The 22,544-nt window shown below is 35.8% G+C and overlaps 1 protein-coding gene across 1 annotated transcript in view; it reads left to right on the top strand.

Annotated features, from left to right (window-relative positions):
• The window catches only part of SMARCAD1 (SWI/SNF-related, matrix-associated actin-dependent regulator of chromatin, subfamily a, containing DEAD/H box 1), an 86,333-nt gene that overhangs the window by 21,858 nt on the left and 41,931 nt on the right, over positions 1 to 22,544 (top strand). The window contains exons 4-8 of the mRNA XM_025386282.1: positions 5,410 to 5,578; positions 8,446 to 8,512; positions 12,366 to 12,466; positions 21,159 to 21,260; positions 22,243 to 22,324. Of these exons, the coding sequence (XP_025242067.1) occupies positions 5,410 to 5,578; positions 8,446 to 8,512; positions 12,366 to 12,466; positions 21,159 to 21,260; positions 22,243 to 22,324 (521 nt within the window). The remainder of the gene's footprint in view (positions 1 to 5,409; positions 5,579 to 8,445; positions 8,513 to 12,365; positions 12,467 to 21,158; positions 21,261 to 22,242; positions 22,325 to 22,544) is intronic.

Here is a 22,544-nt window from a genome sequence, read left to right as displayed (position 1 = left end):
GGGTACTGATTCCTTCACCAAGAATATCTTGGGGTGAAAAAAAAAAAGACAACTGAAGTAAGCAATGTGCTCAGTAACGTAGTTGTTTACGTTCTGTTGCTTGTTCCTTATGTTGTCATGGACAGACTACAGTTGGAGAACTAGCAGTCAGTCCCTGGACCATATTTTCAGTAGTACTTTGTAGTAATTTTTTTTTTTTTTTTAACATTGGATTTAGTTTGTCATGTCTCTTTAAACTCATTTACTCTGAAAAACTATTTCTCAGTCTTTTTTTGTTTCTCAGGATACTGACCCTTGAAGATTATAGGCCAGGCTTTTTTAGGATTTTTCTAAATTGGGTTTAACTAATGTTTATTCATGGTTAAATTTAGGTTAAGTGGAAAGGATAGTACATACTATTACCTAAATGATCTTGTGTCCTCAGTGTGTCATATCACCCTGAGGCATGTGTCAGGAGGCACATGATATCCATTTATCCCATTATTGCTGAACTTTGATGACTCAACGTGGCCCCTGCTAGGTTTTGTCTATCAAGTTACCATTTTTCCCTTTGTAATAGGTAAGTTATCTGTGGAGAGATACTTTGAGACTGGATAATAGTCCTATTCCCTAGCCAGCTTTCACTCAGTAGTTTTAGTATCTATTGATTTTTGCCTGATTAATTTATGATAATGATGGTTGCAAAATGGTGGTATACTAACCAGTGTTCTAGAACTTATACTTGACTTATACTTGTATTTGGTAGTCTGTAAAGAAATGTTTCCTTTTCTCCCCATTTACACATTTATTTATGTGGTACAATAAATATCAAAATGAAATTATACATGTGTACTTATTCAGTGGTTTATAATTTATTACTGTTATTCTTCATTTTGGTGCACAAATTTCTCAGTTTTGACAGATGAGGGCCCCTTCAAACAGGCTGTTGTGTTTGTGTGAGGGATTCCTATCATTTTCCTTTCTGAAAGAAGGTATTCCAGACTTGTACTTCTCCTACCTCAAGCCTGAAATTAAAATTAGCTATTTCTCCAAGTAGTTCTTGTTCTTTTTAGTAGGAAATGATACTCGGAAATCGAGAAACTTGTTTTGTGTTCTTTCTTTGCTGCTGATGAGGTAGGAATTAATGTCATTGCCCTTTCTGCAGAAGGACCTAGGAAATACTGAGGTGTAGGGGGTTGGAGTTAGGGAGAGAGAGAAGGAAATATGTGAAAATGTGTGTGTGTGTGTGTGGTTTTTTTTTAAATCATTTGTTTATAATGATACTGATAATTCTAATCTGTCACTACAGGGCTTTTCTTTGCCTCTCATTCTGTGTTGTCTTCTGACAGTGAGAACCCTGACTTCTACCAGTGTCAGTGTATTTACTAATCTGCTCAGTCATCAAGTATGCATAAAATAGTTTTAGAATAGCTACACCCCTACTACTTGACCATTAAGCCCACTAAGTAGAGTTTAAGATTTGTTTATACGTTTTATTTTTGTCTTTAGATTGAGGGTATACAGTCAGTGCACTTGGATTATTAATTAATTAATTTAAATGTTTTGTTATTCATTTGAAATACCATTAATTAGTTTGTATTCCTTTTAGGGCTTTTTCCTTGTTCTTTTCTTTTAAATTTTACTTTCAAATTTTTAAAATATGAATAAGATTCCAAAAATCAAAACTTTACAAAGAATATACTCAAGAAAAGTATCAGTCCTGCATTCTCTTTCCTATCCCTTCTCCTTTCAAACCTTAGAACTAATCAGTTTGTTTAGTTTATTCGCATACTTTTGTGTATTTTTTTCTTGTTTCTTACACAAAAGATAGCATACTACATGTGTGTATATTCATTTGTTCTTTATTTACTTAGCATTTATGTATGTATCTCCTGGAAATCATATCAGTTCTAGAAATTTTTACTATTTTTTGCAGCTCCATAGTTCTACATTGTGTGAACGTTCCTTATTTTATTCATTCATTCCCCATGTATGGGCATTTTGGTTATCAGTTTCTTAACCTCAACATTTATTGACATTTGGAGCCAGATAATTCGTTGTTGTGAGGCGCTGTCCTGTACGTTTAGGATGATTAGTTAAGTATCTCTTACATCACCCCACCAGATGCCAGTAGCATTTCCCTAGTCGAGACAATCAGAAATATCTCCAGACATTGCCATATATCCTCTTGCAGCGAAACTACCCCCCGCCCAACTTTGAGAACACACTGATGTAGATGCTAGAAACTCTGGCAGTAGATAAAATCTCCTAGGAAGCATTCATAGACAAGAAAGAACTGAAGACAGAATCGTAGGCAGCTTCAGCAATTGAAAGTGAACAAAGGAAGAAGAGTCTGTTAACAAGATTCAGAAGGACAGTCTGAAAGGTGAAAGGAAAATTAGAAGTAACGTTGCAGAATCCATGAGGTGAGGGTGGGGCCAAATATTCAAGGATATATTTGTCAACAATGTACAGGACAACAAAGGAATAGCTATGAAAAGTTTTTATTAGATAAGCTATGAAAAGTTTTTATTCCATTCAGCAGTTTAGAAGACATTATTGTCCTTAGTGAGAACAGTTTCACTAAGTAGTTGTGCGAAAGAAATAAAAACAGTAAGTTTGACAACTCCATAAGAAAGGAGGTAGAAAATCAGTCTAATAAAATCTGAAATAGAGGAGAAATGGCTTTTTCTTTTTTTTTTTTTTCCTGCTGTGTCCATAGTGCCTGGAAACCCTGGCACATGGAATTAATTTGAATTAATTAATGCAGTTCTGAGCAGGTTGCCGGCTGGGGAGGAAGAGCTTATGAAGAGAGAGAAGATTCAGGAGAAAGATAGTAGATAGTTAAAGCAGAATCTTGTAGATGTAGAAAGGACTAGAATGCCTTGGTAGTGAGAGGGGACTTTGTCTTTAACAGGAAGGTACTTCTTTATCTTAGACTGGAAAAAAGAGCAAGTGGTCAACTCTGTTGTTCTTACAGGTTTTTTTCTTTTAAAGTTTCAAGCATATAAGAAAATGAAGTAGTATATAATGAACACCTGTGTACCTTCCACCTGAGTTTAACAGTTGTTTTCCATATTTGTTTATTGTGTCATCTGTTACTATTTTTAGCCGAAGTGTTTTAAATTACGGACATCCCAGCATTTCTCCCTTATTACTGGTTATGTATCTGCCATCTATCAGTGAACAATTCTCTAGTATCATTTAATTTGCACCTTATGTTCAGATTTCATGTATTTTATAGCTGATTTTTTTTAAAACCAAGACCTAAATTACATTTGGCTATTAGGCTTCAACTGTATTAATTTAGAATGGGCCACTCCCCTTTTCTACTTCTCTAAAGAGATCAACTCTTTCCTCAGAAAAAATAGGTTTTTCTTTTTCTTTCCTTTTTTTTTCTTTTTTTTTAAAGACAGAGTCTTGCTCTGTTGCCCGGGCTGTAGTGCAGTGGTATGATCTCGGCTCACTGCAACCTCTGCTTCCTGGGTTCAAGCGATTCTCGTGTCTCAGCCTCTCTAGTAGCTGGGATTACAAGCACCACCACCCCGCCCAGCTAATTTTTTTAATTTTTAGTGGGTGGAGTTTTGCCATATCGGCCAGGCAAGTCTTGAATTCCGGACCTCAGGTAATCCACCCGCATCGGCTGCCCAAAGTGCTGGGATTACAGGTGTGAGCCACCGCACCCGACTGGTTTTTCTTTTTCTTCACGACATTATTTTCTATCACTTGTGTTTCCTGTAGTCTGGAAGATAAATCCAAGCCATGATGATACTCATGGTCAACATCAATATTTAATACAACATGAGGCACGTGAATTTGTTAGATCAGTGAGTCTGATCACTGGGTAAGCCAGAAGAGTAAATATCTTTGGAAGTGGTTATCCAGGGCAGGAATTATAAAGGAATTTCAACCTGAATGCTTTCATTTTCTCAGTCAGCTAAGAGGCAAAGTCAAGTAGGGAGCAGGGAATATAGAGAGGCATAATGAAAATTCAAAGTTGAGTACATCAGGAATGAGAAGTCTAGGTATAATAATGCAAAGGAAATACATGTGATTGTCTTCAAATTTTGAAGGACAGGCATAGTGATGAAGAGGTGTATTTGCCTCGTTACTTTAGAGCAGTTTCTCAGAGCTGATCTCAGGAAGTCAATCTAGAAGCTTTTGAAATACATACTCTGGCTAGGCACAGTGGCTCACACCTGTTAGTCCAGCACTTTGGAAGGCCAAGGCGGGTGGATCACTTGAGCCTAGGAGTTCGAGACAAGCCTGGGAAACATGGAGAAACCCTGTCTGTACAAAAAACACAAAAAAATTAGCCAGGTGTGGTGGCAAGCACCTGTGGTCCTAGCGACTCGGGAGACTGAGGTGGGAGGATTGCTAGAGCCTGGGAGGCAAAGGTTGCCATGAGCCAAGATGGCACCACTGCACAGCAGCCTGGGTGACAGAGAGTGGAACCTTGTCTCAAAAAAAAAGCCACACATATTCCTGATCTTTGGGAATTTGCTTTTGTTCTTAAGCATCACATATTGTGCTGTAAAGGACACAACAGAAATAATGTAAGTACATATAGAGATATTGCATATTCGGATATGTGTCTAAGAGAGCTATTCAGAAATAGAATTAGCAGCATAGCAAAGTCTGAGTTTGCTGATGTTAAGAATATACCTGAGTATAGACCCATCTTGCTTTCATTCTCTGGTCTCTAGCACTTATATTCATTTGTTACTATTCTAGTTCTGATCTCTAGAATGCCTACCATGTTTGAAAACCAAAATTTCAAAATGAGATTTTTTTGTCTAGGAAATAAATGAGTAAAATTTGACTCAAAGTATCTTTTATAAAGAATAAACATATAAAGTTAAATGGAACAGGAATAAAGTTAGTTGTTGTAGAGTAAATCCTCATATGAAATAAATGTTCTCTGTTTGCTCAGGAAATGTTTTGTTTCTGGCAGAGATTCCTTTATTGAATGGGACCATTCTGATTTTAGCAGTTAGATCCTGATCACACCTAGGTAGGCCTGAAAATTACTTTATCTTTGTATCTGTTCAGTCTTCATAATTTCTCAGGAGCAGCATAACTTCATCTGATATGGAGAGTATTGGTGAAAGAAGATGAGTAAAGAGGAAGTGAGCATGCAATAAATGTGTGCAAATCCTAACAAAATAAATGCTAGAAGTTCCTTTTGTTCTTTTCCATCCCAGCTCAGGGTTGAGATTTTTTTCAGTGTATACTGACGTTGGTAATATAGGTTTTTCACATAACTACACTGAAATGGAAAAAAAAGTTCCCTTTCTGACAAGTATAGATTACATTTACTATTGAAAAGAACTGCAGATGTGTTGTACTATGTATACACATAGACAGTATAATGAAATAACATTAGTGATACATTAAAAATGTTTTTTCCTCCTCTAAAAATATTTTTAGTTCTGAGCCATCCGAAGATGAAGAGTCCCAAGGCCTTCCCACCATGGCACGTAGAAATGATGATATTTCAGAATTGGAAGACCTTTCGGAATTGGAAGATCTTAAAGATGCTAAACTTCAGACTTTGAAGGAACTTTTTCCACAAAGAAGTGACAGTGATTTACTTAAGGTTATATTCTTTTATAGTAATTGGTTATTGTAACTGTAATGATGATAAAATCTCTCCTGCATCCAGTGCCATAGTTAGTAGTGGATAGTCATTTTTCTAAAGATATCTTATGTTTGAAGATATTAACTATTAAATTTAAGGGAAGTAAATGCCAGAAATTTATTGAAAGTCGTAACTTTTTGATAGATGAGGTTATTCATTTGTAAATAATGTAGTAACTATAGCCTTAGTAGCAAACATAGGTGTTGTGAGTTTTTTTGTTTGAGTGTTTCTAAAATGCATAACCTCCCCATTTCCATTAGAAATACTCAGAAATGTCAGGAACCACTCCATAAAACTGTGACAAGCGTTTGCAGTGACATTTAGTGCCCTGAAGCCAGCAATGCTAAACACCCTACAGTACAAAGGACAGTCCTGGGTAACTAAGGATAGTCCTGCCAGTAGCACTCTTGCTGAGAAATACTGATTTAACTACAGAAACAAAGTAAAGGAGTATGGTTGAACTGTAAAGTGATGTTAAGGTATCTCTAATTATAAGAGTAAAAAAAAATTTGACCAGTTAAGTTTTAGGTAGAGAATCAATTTCTGAAGATTAATAAACAGTCTATTCCTAGCTCTGTCACTTATTAGTTGAATTATCTTAGGGGAATCATTTAATTGCAGGTCCTTTGTATTTTCATCTTTATATCTGTCATCGCTACTACCACTACCAGTTCTCCTCCCCACAATATGAGACTTAGGAGTTACCATATCTGTATGGACTAGGCACGTAACTTTTAAGTGGTAACTATAGAGTACATACTCTTTTAGAAAAGGTAGCTGCTGTCTGGCTCCAGCAGGACATGGCCGTGTGAACTATTAGTGATAGCCCATTTTTACTGGATGCTCAGATTTTTCAAATAAAGCCATAAGGCTGGATATTTGTTGAGGGTTGGTCACCACTTTAACAGCTATATTCCTATGCCTAAAATCACCCATTTAAAATGTACAATTTAGTGGTTTTTACTATATTTATGAAATAATGCAACTGTCACCATAATCTTAGTACATTTCAATGACACCCAAAAGAAACCTTGTATCCATTAGCAGTCACTCTCCAGTTTGGTCACTCTCCAGTTTTCGTCTCTCTCCCAGCTCCAGGCAACCACCAATCTATTTTTTTTTTTCCTATTATTGATATTTCATATAAATGGGACCAAATATCTGGTATTTTGTGACTGGCTGGTTTCACTTAGTGGAAGAGATTCATCGCTGTTGCAGCATGTACTTTGTTCCTTTTAATGCTAACTAATTTAAAAAAAGATAAAAATAAACATGCAGTTCAAGCCAAACAAAACATGTCTATGAACCATAGGTGGTCCTGTGCCTGCCAGTTTGAACTCTTAAGTGTAGATTACATTATTTTTATTCTGTGTTATTTTTGACATGAATCCACTGGATTTTTCCTCCAAACCATTTTGATAACCGTCTTACTATTAGCTAAATGAAACTTTAGTGATATCTTGAGTCTGCATTTTCTCTGACAGCAGTGTTACTTGTCTGCTAATGTGATTCTTTTTTTTTTTTTTTTTTTTAATGGAAACAAATGTAGACCCAAGGGCTAACATATTTTAAAGCAGTAATAAAGAAAGAGCCTCCAATAGAATAAACATGGAGTATTAAAATATTTAACATAAAGGGCCAAATCTCAGTTTAAAAATACTTTCACTTGATTGCCAATTTTTAATGTAGTTCAAAGAGTTGTTTTTTCTTGTAAAAATATCTTTCTCTAATTTTATAATTTTATTGGAAAAATAAGATTGATATGCATAATTTCCCTGAATGTTTCATTAATCAGTATCTGAAATTGTGAAATTTAGCATATCACACACTCCAAAGCAGAGCACTCTCTTGAGGTAATCTGTATTTCAAGTGATCCCCTTCAGTTCTAAAGATTTAAAGGTAATGTTTATAAAGTTACTCAACAAAAGGTTTTAAATCCATATAAAAGAATTCAAGAGGTTGTGAAATAGTTCTAGGCTTGCTAAGAATATGCTTTGGCTATTTTGAAAATGAAGAGGGGCCAATAGGATATATCTGGGCATCCAAGATTAGGAAAAATTAATGTGGAAGAGAGCACTTTGATTTGAGGCTACTTGATTTAATACAAAATACCTTGTTTAAAAGTAAGATCTTTTTAAAACAAGTAACTCATTTGAAATATGGGAAGCTATAACAGGAGAAAAATAGGGGATTTTAGTTTTTTCTGAAATCTAAAATTACTGAACAGTGTATTAGAATGATGTCGTGCAAGTAATATATGCGTATGTTCTTCAAAAATTCAAACAATTTGGAAATAGAGTAAAATTTAAGAGCCCTTATCCCATTTATCTTGAGCAGTATTAGATTTTTTTTTAAAGAGTAGAATTGTCCTTTTTCCCCTAGAAATTAAAAAATTTAAAAAAATATAAATAGATGTCTGTCAGTCTCCTCTTTCCCCTTTCTATCTCCATCTGACACACACACGTACACAAATGTGAGCATGCACACACACACACAGAGTGCCTACATGTTAAGTAGGAAATTTTGTGTAAAACTTTGTAATTAAAATAGAAAAAACCTGGAATGTACTGTATATATGTGATTATATTTTAATTTTTCCTTTATAGTAAGGATGAGTCAACCTGATACATTGTAAAATACGCTTAAAGTTCAGACCTTTTACATAAAACAGATTTTCTGAAAATTTGTCATAGGACTTAATGAACTTAAACTGTGACACACATACTTTCCTAACATGTTTATATTTAATATATTTGTTTTTGAATATTTCAGTAACAATTCTTAAAGTGCTGATTTAAAACATTAATCTTTTCTCGTTCTGTTAGTTGATTGAATCAACAAGCACTATGGATGGGGCAATTGCTGCTGCCTTGCTGATGTTTGGTGATGCAGGTATGCCTGACTTAATTTTAAGCCTTGTCGATTTATTGTTACATCATAATAATAGTACCTTCTCATTAATATTGCTCCACAGTTTATCAGACACTTTTATGAATTCTTATAGGAACCTGTGAGGGATTAATAGTTTCAAATTTTTTCCCTAGAAAGGAAAGAAGTTTCTCATTGATAATTTTACTGCTTTTCTACCAAATGTCATAACAGTGAAGTTTTGGCAGGATATATTTTCTTTCTTTTTAAAGTATAATTTCTAGTTGCATTGTGGTTTTATTATAGGTTTACAAATCTTAGTAGGAACATAATGTCTTAGGGAAAGTTGTAGCTGGTAATCAGCATTTCTTCATTTAGTAAATATTTTTTCATGTTTCAGGGCTTGGGATACAAAAATACATGTATTTGAACGAGCTTGCAATATAGAAGCGTGTCCAATTTTTTAATAATTTTTTTTTAACTTGCACCTACCAAAAAAAAAAAGTAAAAATCACCTGACCCTACTAAAAAAGTATTTAAAGTAAATAGTTAAAGCAAACCCGCACTTCATTAACCACCCTTAAATTATAACCACCTTTTATGTCATTCTCAACTTTTTTCCTGCTTCTGTACACTGGCATACAACATACATACATCAGGTTACAAAATGTAAATATATTGGTTTGCATCTTTTAAAAAATCATTTAATAATTTGTCATGGATAGCTTCACATTCCTCTGTGACTGCCCACAGGATTAGTTTATTAACTGTTTCCCTATTAATTAGCACTTAACGTTTTCATTATTGTAGTACTAAAGTAAACGTCCTTATACATAAATAGAACAAAGATTTATGTTATTTATGTAGGCTAAATTTCAAATTAGGATGCTAAAGCAAAGTGTATACACATTTAAAATTTTAATATGTATTTCCATGTCCTTTTGTTAAAGGTTATGCCAGTTTATGCTTTTATCGACAGTATGTTTGTGAATGCTCATTTTTTCTAAGTGGATTCTTTCTACTTTTAATTTTTTTTAAGTTTAAAATATGTACAAAAATAGAAAACAGTATGTGTTCCCATGGACCCATCCATTCTTCAATAATTATCTACCTAATTTTTCTTCCACTAAGTGGATTGTATTTGAGTAGACGTCTACATAAGATTTTATTTTATACATATGAAATATTTTAAATCTTTAATTTCCTCCAGTTTGAGCAAGGAGACAGTATTTTGTGGGTGCTACCTACGCAAAGTATCAAGATGCTTTTTTGTCTTCTATTTATTATTAATAGCTGTGTGACCATCAGCAGTGTTGCTGACTCTTCTGTCTTTGTTTCCTTAGCAGTAAAATAGTATATAATGCCAAACTCAGAGGTTGTTGTGAAGAACTAACAATGTATACTTCTTAGGGTGCCTGGTACATAGTGAGTACATACCAAGTGTTAGCAGCTATTTGTTTAAGGGTCATCTGATGATTAAAGAAAAGTTACAGGAGAATGTTACATTACTGCGTCCCTAGCACTTATTTTAAAAGCGTCTGAGCTAGGATTATGCCACTGCACTCCAGCCTGGGTGACAGAGCAAGACCTTGTCTCAAAAAAAAAAAAAAAACCACCTGAAAAATTATAGGCTCAGTGAACATTTGTTGAGCTGCAAAATGCTTGGGAAGTTTTGCAGCTTCCCAATACGTTCTTGCTCTCACATTATCTCATTAGTCCATAAACATTTCATTAAAAACAGGTTGTGGAATTACTGTATTCCACAGTAGCATCTAATCTTTTTTCTCTTGAGCAATTCATCTTATTCAACTTGTTCATTAGTTTCACAAATATTTATTATGCTTCTTTACTAGGTAGCACAGGCTGTGGCTTAGGTACTGAGGCTACATGAGGAATCGAAGTGGATACAACCTCTGCCCTCATAGAGTTTACAATCCTCATTAAATTTATTTAGCTTCAGCTGAGTTATTTCTTATTCTTCCATTGTACTTCAGATTATTTCATTTAAAAAAAAAAGTTAAGTGGCAAATTACAAGGAAACAAAAATTTAGGATTTTCTTGTTTTTTAATTAAACTTCCATGCTGCATGATGGAACAGACAGAACAATCTCATCAGACATCTTCATTTTTAGTGTAGTGTACTTTGAGGTAGTATATAGAATGGCAGCTTTGTCTAACCTGAAGATAAGGTTAATCTTCAATATACTATGTCTTTAAGACAGGAAACTATACTTGCCATTTTAGAACAGTTTTCAACAAAAGACCTTTTCAAATACCTGTAAGTGATCTTTAACAGATCTGCAAATTGTGACAGTTCACTTTTTTTTTTTTTTTTTTAACCACAAATTGCAGTCTTACAGACAGCTGTCAGCCTGCATATTAAACACTAGGGATGTTTTTGTGCTGTTTCTTTTGAAGTTTTGTTTTTGAATATGAAATTACAGAAACAAAAAAATGTGTATCCAGAGTTTTTACTCTACTTCACAAAGTAAGAGTACGAATTTATTGATGTTGTCAGGAGTCTCTCTAGCTGTTGTGTTGTGTTCTGTTTTTATTTTTTATTTTGAGACAGGACCTCACTCTGTCACCCAGACTGGAGTGCAGTGGTGCAGTCTCAGCTCCCTACAACTTCTGCCTCCCAGGCTGAAGTGATCCTCACACCTCAGCCTTCCAAGTAGCTGGGACTACAGGCATGCACCACCACGCCCAGCTAATTTTTGTTGTTTTAGTAGAGGTGGGGTTTCACCATATTGCCAAGGCTGATCTTGAACTTCTGAGCCCCAGCGATCTGCCCACCTCAGCCTCCCAAAGTGCTGGGATTACAAGCATGAGCTCTGCACCTGGCTTCTGTTCTGTTCTTTTTAGGAAAGAATTCAGCATGTCTAGGTGATGTGGTAAAATTATCTGATTTGAAGCTTTTTTTTCAGACTTAAAATATTACATTTAGAATATTGTGGTTAGTATTTGTACTGACAAGAATACTGTGCTTTAAAATGTTAATAACATTCCATTTTATTTTGTAATAGCCATGTTAATGAAATTTTTAAGCTGACATGTATGTATTTCAACTTCATAGTTAGGGCTCTGATATAATTAATACTGAAATCTTAAACCTTTGTAGTCTTTAGCAGGTGCTTTCATAGTAGCACAGCAATATGTCTGACAAATTTGTTCTCTGAAAGCAAAAGTATTTAAGAAATAGGTAAAAGTATACAAAATGTATACGAGCATACATAAGTAGCATATGTAGCTCAAGTTTGTTGTCTTCCAGTCATGACAATATGCAAATTTCCTGTTACTGCTGTACCCTATGTTATATTCTCTTGTTTTTACATTAAAAGCATTTGTTGCTTAAGCTTTCTGTATCTTTATCCTCATTTGTGAAATAAAAATGTTACCCACTTTGTAGGTTTGTTTGTGAAAAGTAAATGAAACAATAGTTTATAAAAGACCTTGCGCAAAGCCAGGTACATAGTAGACACAGAAATTACTGGTTTCTGTGATGGTATTCAGATAACTTACAGTTGGTGGGGGTCAGCTTTATTTCACTGCTCAACACTCAGCCACTGGGAAGAAACCCTCCCTCCTAATGTTGCTCTGTAGAATTACTCACTAATTTAGAAATGTGTATTTTTAGATTAAATACTGTGATGGTTTATGAATATAGTATTACAGTGATTTCTACTTCTGAAAGACTGCAAAGAATATTGACTTTTTTTTTTTCAATTCAGTCATATGTGGAACAACATACACTGGGCCTGATATCAAGAGAACTGTCTAGTAATTCATTATAATACATTTTTGCCTTTGTTTTACATTAAATTGATTTTTTTGCTGTTTCTGTGCAAAGTTTGAGTGTGCTGCTCTGCTTTAAAAGGTGGTGGGCCCAGGAAAAGAAAATTATCTTCTTCTTCAGAGCCATATGAGGAAGATGAATTTAATGATGATCAATCTATAAAAAAGACAAGACTGGATCATGTAAGTTTACATTTGAATTACAGTATCAAAATTGGCTGCTTAACTTTAGAATATGTTGAGTTTGTGGATATTATTAGACCTGAAAATCCACCTAAATGAATTCCTTTCTTTCACAACTAAGGGAATTTATGTCTACATTTAATTTGTGACTGTTTTTGCTTTTTAATTTATCCAGTATGAAGCCTGTTTAAGCACAGACTATTTTGTGTCTGTGGCTATCAGACCTGAAAATTTGTCTAAATGAATCATTCTTTTCTTTCACAACTAAGCCAGATAATTTATGCTTCTATATAATTTGTGACTGTTTTTGCTTTCTTTTAAATTTATCCAGTATTAATTGCTTATCCCTGCCCTCTTCATTACATTGGGTTCTCTGAACTGTGTGTGTGTTAATCTCCAAATTTCCCCTTTTTATAAGGACAACAGTCAGATTAGGTTCCGCTCTAATGACCTCATTTTAACTTGAATATCTCACTAATGACCCTGTCTCCAATAAGGTCACATTCTGAGGTACTGGGCAGCAGGACTTCAATATATGAATTTGGAGGGGACACAATTAACCCATAATAGTGGTGTTTCCAGAAGCAGGTAGATAGGGAAGGCAAATTCATACTTAGAGTAGGTTATCTGTTACTGTGTCTTTCATGATGAATTATGAAGGTCTAATCATCCTGCCACCAGACAGTTCACTGAATCTCCCAAGGAATGGTGCTATAATGGGGACTCATTGTTGGCCTCTGTTCCTTGCAGGTTGAGCACTGACCGTAGCAGTAGCCACATTAATCTTGGTGTAGAAAGTCTTACCTTGTTGACTTGCATGCACAGACTCAAACCCGGTTGCCATGGCCATTTGTAAATGGGCCTATTGAGCAGGCATTCAAGTGGCTGTGGACTTAACTGGTGTTCACAAAATGGGTGATCTTGTATACCTGATCTTTAAAAATTTTCTCTGCCACATGTGCATCCTTGGCTGAACATTCACATGAACACCATTATCCTTGTATTCTATTCTCAGGATACCTTCTTTTTTTGTTTTGTTTTTGAGACAGAGTCTCACTCTGGCCCAGGCTGGAGTATAGTGGTGTGATCTTGGCTCACTGCAACCTCTACCTCCTGGGTTCAAGCAATTCTCGTGCCTCAGCCTCCCGAGTAGCTGGGATTACAGGCGTGCAGCACCATGCCCAGCTATTTTTTTTTTTTTTTTTTTTTTAATTTTTTTGTAGAGATGGGTTTACACCATGTCAGCCAGGCTGGTCTTAAACTCCTGACTTCAAGTGATCCACCCACCTAGGCCTCCCAAAGCACGGAGATTACAGGCGTGATCCACCATACCTGGCTGTATTCTCAGAATAACTTATATTCTGAGATGTTCAACAATGTGCCTGTTCCCCAGACTTCCTGGTTACCAGTTTTTCAGTCTTGTTCTTCTCGTTAGCCTCTGTCCATGATATATTGCTGATCTCTACCCCTGGCTGTCTCTTGGTACACAAAATGGGCAACAAGATGTACTGCCCAAAGTTGTACACAGGGCTACTCTCTGAGTTGGGTTTATATTATAGCAGTTGTTCATTTGGCTGGTTCTAAAATTATGCAAATCTTTTGTAAAGTCAAGCCAATTCAGGCTGGGTGCAGTGGCTTATGCCTATAATCCCAGCACCTTGGGAGGCCAAGGCAGAAGGATTGTTTGAGCCCAAGAGTTCAAGACCAGCCTGAGCAATATAGTGGGACTCCCGTCTCTGCAAAAAAAAAAAAAGAAAAGAAAAAAAAGAAAAAATTTTAATTAGCTGGGCATGCTTACAGGCAGCTGTAATCTCAGCTACTCGGAGGCTGAGGAGGAAGGATTACTTGAGCCCAGAAGGTTGAGGCTTCAGTGAGCCGTAATTATGCCACTGCACTCCAGCCTGGGTGACACGGTGAGACCTGTCTCATAACAAACACATGAAGTTTAAAGATTTCTCCCCTCTTTATCAGGTCATAAAGAATTTTCTCTTTTTTTTCCGAGACATAGTCCCACCCTGTCACCCAGGCATGATCTTGGCTCACTGAAACCTCTGCCTCCTGGGTTCAAGTGGTTCTCCTGCCTCAGCCTCCCACGTAGCTGGGATTACAGGCGTCTACCACGCGTAGTTAATTTTTGTGTTTTTAGTAGAGACAGGGTTTCACCATATTAGCCAGGCTGATCTCAAACTCCTGACCTCAAGTGATCCACATGCCTTGGCCTCCCAAAGTACTGGGATTCTAGGCGGGAGCCACTGTGCCCAACCTATCAGGTCATAAAGAATTTTTCATAATGCCTCAGGTATTGGTTGAAGAAGGGGCAGCAGTGATGCAGAAGCAGGTACCGTGAGAGTCTGAGACACCTGCACATGCAATTTATTTATGTCTCTTGAACCTACTCAAGTCCAATCTCAAGTATACCATTCTACTTGATGGGTTGCTGCTGCCAATGCTAAGGTTTAGGCTAGGTAAATCAGATACCCAGATCACATAACAACTCAAGTCTCATGGTCATTTGATGTTCTGTGGTCAACTGTTCTGCTTTTGTCAGGATTTATTATCAAGTCAATAGCTATTTCACAAGAATACATCAGTCATTTTTGTTTTTAAAATGTGAATTTATTCCAGTGTTAATACATTAGAGAACGATTTGAGTATAATCCAAAATTTGCGTGTATTTATGTGCAGTTTTGCCCATGAGAAATAGTAGGTGATCATAGAAAATTGCTTCCAGCTGAACCAAGCTACATAGGAAAGCATAAAACACACACGTTTCCAGTATCCACTGGCTGCCTCTTTTTACCATGTATATTATCCTGTTAGGTGGTGATGTGCTGTTCTTTGACATTTGTGATCTTTTCTATTTGAAAAAAGCACTCATTCAACATCCCAGTCCTATCTCAGCATTCTGCTTCAAAAATGCCACACAGTGCATGCAGAGGGAATGTTTTGAGTATTAAGGAGAAGCTCGAAACAAGAGAACATTTGGAAAGAAATAAGAACATATGATAGATCCCAAGCAAGAGATATAAAGGAATCCACATTATGGACCATCAAAGATAATGCCACAAAAATTAAAGTGTATGTATGGCTGGACCAGGTTCAAGTGCTGGAAAGTCAGTAAGAGCAAGGCCTAAAGAAACAGAAGAAAAGGAAAGATTGTCAAATACTTGGATTCAAGACCAAAGGGTGATAAACTAAGGGACAACCTTTCCCGTATAGATCTTTGTAATTATATACATAGACCTAAAATAGAAGTCGCTGTACCCTGCATAAGTGGCTCCTTTTAGTGCTAGTAGTGGTTGCTTTAATGATTTCAAACAATGCTATAGTTTCCTAAGCCTTTGGCTGTTGGACATAACCATTAGTGTAGATATGAAAGCTGCAAAAGAGTTTTTCAGCAATGATACAGAAGTAAATTGAAGAAGGCAGCTGTGCATGGTGTTAAATTCTTGGTTTTGATTAAACAAATACCTGTTAAGAACGCATGCCTCGAATAACCCAAATATGAAAGACAGAAAACATGCTCTGAGATTTAAGGCTCCTAAAGGTGACATAACTGATATTCGGCACCAGTGCCAAATGGAGATTTGAAGCTGAAGCTGAAGCCAATAATATCACTTACCAAACTGTGAGCCTTTTAAAAGAAATTGTTAAAGTCAGCCTTTGAGGTTCGTGTCAGGTATAGCAAAATGTATGGATGACTGCCCACATTTGCATTTATATTTTTACTTAGTTCTCTGTTAAAGAGGATGAATGCCCCAAAACTTTAAAAAAAACAAAAAAACAAAAAAAAAACACTTTAAAAATTCTTAGAGTGTATCAAGCTCTCTCTGTCCAAAAGCAGATTTCAACCTATGTCACATTCTTCCTTTTGCCTCCAAAAACTGCCTCTCTGATAATAGCCCCTTTTTAAAGGTGTGATAGCAGTGTTTATAGCTTACTATTTTAAAGTGAACATTTAAGATATTAATTGATGTTATCTAAGGCAGGGATGCAGAAGTGGTTATAGAATGTTGGAAGAGGTTTAACATTGCAATGTCATTGTTGAAGCCTGGAGTAATATACCAAGAGTGTTTTGTGTTATGTGTGGCAGAAAATTGCCTTTGACTTGATTCTTTATTTTGAAGAATTTGATCCTTCAGAGAAATTTTAAAAGTTTAAAACAAGCTATATTGATCTAAGAAAGCAGTTTGGACTTGGAGCAGTCAAAAATGAGGATGTTGAGAAGTTTCTGGGGTCCTATCCTGATGATCTAACCGCAGAAAACTTTCAGCAACTTGCCGCTGATGGCTGTATGCATGCAGAAGATGATGATGACAGTGATGATGAAAGTCAGAAGTCTGTACGCCGTGACATAATACAAGTGATCAGTTGTTTTAAATGCTGTGAAAAAAGTCGGACTGCCTTGAAGATAGTGGCTTTACTGCTGAAGATATTAGAATAGTCTTGTATGGCATCCGGACGAATTTGGAACCATACAGGCAGCTTTAGTGTAAAAGGAGGAGGCCGGCAACACCACAGAAATTTTATTTATTCTTTATATTTTGAATTAGTACAGCGGACATAACACAAGGACAGTGAGCTACAACTTTCTGTATCTGGTGTTACACATTTTCATTCATTTTCAGATAACCCATCTTCTACCACTTCACAATAACTCATAAGCTGTAACCCTCCCAATGTCCACAAGCAAACTTCAGCTCATATTTATTGTAGTATTTATGTGTTAACTATTTAGTGTGTATAAAATTGTGGTATCATTTTTATTAGATTTCCTTCTCTTTTTATGTGTCACTGATGAAGTTTTTAACATTGTATCTCTAACAATTTTTCTCCTAACAGCTATAATTTTTACTTTAACAATTTTACATAGTGTAGTAATTTTTGGAAATGCATGTGTCACAGCAAAAGTGACTGTGGTCAATAGAAGAGGACATGATGATCTTTCTTTAAAACTCTGCAACGATTTTCCCACTGGGGCTTGCCAGAGACTTCATATGATATCCTTACCTGCGACAGATTCTTGGATAATCATTGCATCTGCTGGTGTCATGAAACCCAAATGGCAGAGTACCTTGTATTGCACTCTGGACCTGGTACAGAGCCCTCTCTTAACCCAGGCCCCATTCATAACTGACAATCTTTTTTTTTTTTTTGAGATAGAATCTCCCACTGTTGCCCAGGCTGGAGTGCAATGGCGTAATCTTGGCTCACTGCAACCTCTGCCTCCTGGGTTCAAGCAATTCTCCCACCTCAGCCTCCCGAGTAGCTGGGATTACAGGTGCCTGCCACCATGCCTGGCTAATTTTTTGTATTTTTAGTAGAAACAGTGTTTCACTATGTTGGCCAGACTGGTCTCAAACTCCTGACTTCGTGATCCACCCGCCTCGGCCTCCCAAAGTGCTGGGATTACAGGCGTGAGCCACCATGCCCAGCCATAACTGACAATCTTAAGAGGTATTTTATAAAATCAATCAAGCAGTACACACCCGAATGAAGTATATCTTGCCTCCAGTGTGCAGGGAGCTCCCAATGTCCAAACAGTCTAAAGAGGCAGATAGGTGCAGCCTTTCTTTTCTTAAGAGTGGAGTTTGCAACGTGCTCCAGACTACACTCCCATAAAAGTGATGGGCCTCAGAGTGAGGATGATCATTCCTTCACCCTGATAACATGGCATGTACGTATCTGACCAGTACCATTGAAAATACCCACTACCTGTTTATCAAGTCCAGTCAACATGATGTCTTCAGTATAGTGGATCAAGTGACACTCTCTGGACTCTGCAAAACCATCGAAGTCCGTGAGTACTGTATTATTTGAGAGAGCCAGGAAAGTACTGTAACTCTGAAGACTGAAGGTGTATCATTCAACCTGCCAAGATAAAAACAAATTGCTTCCGTTTGATCTAATTGGGAAAGGGGAAAAAGCAAGTGCTTGATTGATAACTGCATAGCCATATTGATTTGCTCCAGCAAAAATACCACATCCTGTAAAGCAGCTGCAGGTGGAGTTTGATTGTTTATGATACTCTTAAATAATTCTCCCAAGACTCATCTACTTTTTGTATAGGTCAAGGAGGCATCTTACATTGGGATGAGATGGTAATGTCAATATCTGCAGTTCCTTTCGGGCTGTAGTACTTGTTTATTATTGTTGTTTTGATTGAGAGGGACAATTCTAGGAACTTGGATTTGGTGTTTCCTGTAATAGTGGCCCATACCTCATGGGTCAGGGAACTAATATAATAGGGGATTTCTGCCAGTGCCAAATATGTCTGTTCCAACTATGATTCTGAAGATGGAAAAATAAGCACTGAGTTGAATCATATCCCTTGGGCCCGCTGAGACAGATAGGGGCCCAAACTTTATCAACTAGCTTTTGTAAAGCGTCTGTGTAACCTCCTGTACCACATGAGTATATTCAGTCACCAGGAATTAGAGCTGGCAGAAGTATGGGATCCAAGAGCAAACAGCACATGGTAGGCACACCATCTACTAAAAATTGTGCTATCATATATTTGATTCCCAAGAGCTGTTTACTCTTTTCCAAATAATTTTATCGAGGTGAGATTCATGTAGCATTAAATTAACCATTTTAGAGTGAACTATTTAATGCTATTTAGTACACTTACAATGTTGTATACCATCATTCCTGTCTAGTTCCAAACGCTGTCATCACCACATAATAGTATGCTATACCCATTAAACAGTTTCTCCCCATTCCCTCCTCCCCCTAACCCCTGGCAATCACCAATCTGTCTTCAGTCTCTGGATTTACCTATTCAGAACATTTCACATAGGTGGAATTATATAATATGTAACCTTTTATGTCTAGCCTCTTATTTTTTAATTTCAGAAAAATGTGTTTTGTTTTTATGTTTTATGTTTTCATACTTTTATGTATGAAATTGGGGTATATATGCAAGTTTGTTACGGAGGTATATTGCGTGATGCTGAAGTTTGAAGTGTGAATGAATCTGTCACCCAGATAGTAAGCATAGTACTCAGTAGGTAGTTTTCCTTAACCCTTCCCCCACATCCTCCCTCCGCGTTCTTGTGTTCCCCAGTGTCTGTTGTTTTCATTTTTATGAACATGTGTACCCAATGTTTAGCTCCCATTTATAAGTGAGAAATGTGGTATTTGATTTTCTGATTTCACATTAGCTGGCTTAGGATAATGGTTTCCAGCTACATCCATGTTGCTGTGAAGGACATGATTTTGTTCTTTTTTTATTAGCCTCTTACGTAGCATAATGCTTTCAAATATACTACAATGTTCATTCGTGTTGTAGTATGTATCAGTACTTCATTCTTTTTTTATGACTTAGTAATATTCCATTTTATGTGTTTACCACAATTTATTTGTTTGTCCATTGATGCACATTTGATATATTAACAAATGAACAACTGAAGTTTAGGAAACACTTACGTAGTGAAAAAGCAGTGGTCTAGAGTTAGATACTTGCATCTGTTCCCTCCTCAGCTGGTTGTTATTCATCTGTGAGCTTTAAAATACTGTTCTTGGAATTTCAGTGTGCCTGGGCTATAAAGGTGGCAGTATGAATTTCTGAGGATTTTGAAATGTTTTCTCCAGATGTGTTTCACCAATATGTCTTATTCTCTGCTCAAAATCCTGTTGCTTCTGAAAAAAAGATTAACCTTAGGCTTTATTCCATGTTAGCTCTGGTTTAATTCTTCATCCTTGTAACCTATCTACATTCTCTGCACTGGAGCTCAAGTGGACCAATTACTATTATGAAACACATGCAGTTTTCTTCTTTAGTCCAAATATCCATAGCATTTTACTGGTCTCTGTTTTATGAAATTTTATTTTACTCCATTGTGCAGAGGAGGTATCAGAATTTAGTTATTTCTATCTAAGGTATTGAAAGAGAAAAATAGCAATTCAGTTGTTGGATAATAAAGGAGGTTGAAGAAGAAGACTATATTTTTCTCCATCTTGTGTGTATAGCATGTGGTACAGTTCTAAGCAGAGTAGACAAATGCTTTTTGATTGACTAGAATTTTTCGTATGCATGAACACAAGGAGTCTTTTCTTTTTGCTTAAATGTGGACTTTAACCATTTTCTTCAAGTGAAGTTAAGTGACAGAGAAGAAGGAAAAGTGAGACTATAGCCACAATTCTCATATTAATCTGTTTGGTTTATACATTATTTAGTTCCACTTAAATTCCTTTTATCATTGTTTCAGTTTTATGTTGTGACTGAGTAGTTAATATTTAAGCCATTCTGTGAATCTAGAGTGAACTAAAAGTAAACTCTTCTCAGAATTTGAAATTTATAGGTGGGTATATAATAGTGAACATAGATGAGATATTTTTGTATCCTTTTAAAATTTACCATTGTCTTGGAGAAGACATCAGTATACTTGAATTATATTGAGTTAATTTGAGGATCATTCTAGCTTTTAGCAGATTTATCTCATTTTAAGCACTGAGAATAAAGTTTGAGTTACTGGATATGCAGAGTCGCAGAGTCTTTTAGTGATCTTAAGTTAGCAGTATTTTTTATCCTTAAAGACATAAATTTGTTAATGTTCACAGAAACAAACATTTTGGATTCTTCTGATTGATTGTGATAATTTTCAGATCAAGTCAAAATACAATTATAATTGCCTTAAGACCATTGTTATTGATTTCTCTTAAATTTTTTTCTTTTTTTTCTCCCCATTAGGGAGAGGAATCAAATGAGTCTGCAGAATCTAGCAGTAATTGGGAAAAGCAGGAAAGTATTGTATTGAAATTGCAAAAGGAATTTCCCAATTTTGATAAACAGGTGAGTAGTCGTGTATGAAAATTTAATCAGTGTACACCAAGTGTTTTTATTATAAAATAGTGTTAGAGTTCAACCACATAAAAGCTTAGGGTGAGTTTTGCATTCTTCTAATTAAATGTTCTTCTTTTATCAATGTTATAAAGTATTTTCATGCTGTTTATGTTGTTTACCTTGTTTACTATAGTATCTATACTGTATCCCTAAGTCATTAAAAAATAACCGTAATAAAAATTGTGAACTCATGTATAACATGTAAGTCATCTAGAAAGTCATCTGTAACCCTGCCCCATCAAGTAACTGCTTAGTTTTTTTCATGTTCTCATTCTTGAAATTTCTTATAAGAATTTAAAAAGTATTCCATTTCAGTGTCTTAATATTTCATAAGCTTTCTTCTACTTCCCAGATAGTAAGAATATTTTCAGAGTCGTTAAAGACTCATGCCACACATGCTGTTGCTAAAAGGCCCTCTGTTTAATCCCATGATCATACATAGAAGCACATATTTATTTAGCATTTAGAGTACATTAACACTTGCATTGACTTATTTGAGTATATATGCTCAGATAGTACATCTACTAAATTCTGATGAGCTGAATGCAAAATCTTGTTGCCATATTGGTTCATTACCTATGTTGAAACTACATGTTTTGAAGTTGGCAGTTTGTAAAAGCCTAGCTGCATATTGAAATTTCATTTTAATTGAGCAAACACTTCTTGATCCTCTAGTGTACACAGTACTTCATAGTGAGAGTTAGAAATGCAATAAAAATGTCAAGTTTTGTTTCCTTTGAAGACTATTGTGTATTTGTGGAGTTGAAATTACACAGAAAGCATTTGTAAAGGAACGTAGAAACAAGTGCAAAATAATCAGATATGAATTCTCTGTTTTCAAGTGATTAACTTATTTTTAAAAGAGCGTAGACATTTTCTGCAAGTTGCTAATTTGAGATTTTTAACAAAAAGATAAATGACTTATTTCTAGGAACTAAGAGAAGTACTCAAGGAACATGAATGGATGTACACAGAAGCTTTAGAATCTCTAAAAGTGTTTGCAGAAGACCAAGGTAATTATTCTGTGTCATAGAAAATACATACTTCTCTTTATAGTCTATATTTTGGTGTATAAGAAAATGGTATATAAGAAAACCTATTAGCTGTTAATCAGAGGGTGGGATTGCAAAAGATGTTGAAAGTAATGATGTAAAAACATTCTTTAACAACCAGTTTTTAAATGTTTTGACCTGCCTGTTCTTTATCGTAGTGTAAAACAAAACAATAAATATC

The sequence above is a fragment of the Theropithecus gelada genome, chromosome 5 (genome assembly GCF_003255815.1).
Source record: "Theropithecus gelada isolate Dixy chromosome 5, Tgel_1.0, whole genome shotgun sequence".
NCBI classification, from domain to species: Eukaryota; Metazoa; Chordata; class Mammalia; order Primates; family Cercopithecidae; genus Theropithecus; species Theropithecus gelada.
Note: the sequence above shows the minus strand (reverse complement) of the source record. Positions and strands in the feature narration are given on the sequence as shown.